The 344-nt window shown below is 65.4% G+C and overlaps 1 protein-coding gene across 1 annotated transcript in view; it reads right to left on the bottom strand.

The window, feature by feature from the left end:
* Positions 1–255: 255 nt before the first annotated feature.
* The window catches only part of Ints5 (integrator complex subunit 5), a 5,761-nt gene continuing 5,672 nt past the window's right edge, over positions 256–344 (bottom strand). Inside the window, exon 4 of the mRNA XM_033756574.1 lies at positions 256–316. Within this exon, the coding sequence (XP_033612465.1) occupies positions 256–316 (61 nt within the window). The remainder of the gene's footprint in view (positions 317–344) is intronic.

Genomic DNA, 344 nt, shown 5'->3' with positions numbered 1-344 from the left:
GTGCGGCCTCCCGATTGGCCCAATGCGCCCCGCCGCCGACGGCCCCATTGGCCGAGCGTACAATGCCTGGGGCGAGGCGAGGACTAGCCTGGTACCGGGGGCGGGGCGATGAAGCCCGGGGCTGTCCGGCTCCGCCCGCTCTTAACATCAAATCGGGGCTTCCGACTGTTGGTCTCAAATTGGCAAATTTTATTTAGAAAATACGGCGGGGGAGGTAAGATACGACAGTGGGCTTGGCACGGGCCAGGTACCTCGCTAGGGCGCCTGGAACCGGCCCGAGAAGAGGCCCAGGCGGTCGACGCTACGGTGCAGCACACTGTGCAGCACGGCCAGGTGTGTGCCGC

Source organism: Fukomys damarensis, unplaced genomic scaffold (genome assembly GCF_012274545.1).
Source record: "Fukomys damarensis isolate Sample0158 unplaced genomic scaffold, DMR_v1.0_HiC HiC_scaffold_27, whole genome shotgun sequence".
Classification (NCBI taxonomy): domain Eukaryota; kingdom Metazoa; phylum Chordata; class Mammalia; order Rodentia; family Bathyergidae; genus Fukomys; species Fukomys damarensis.
The sequence above is the reverse complement of the archived record's forward strand: the minus strand, read 5'-3'. Positions and strand labels throughout refer to the sequence as shown.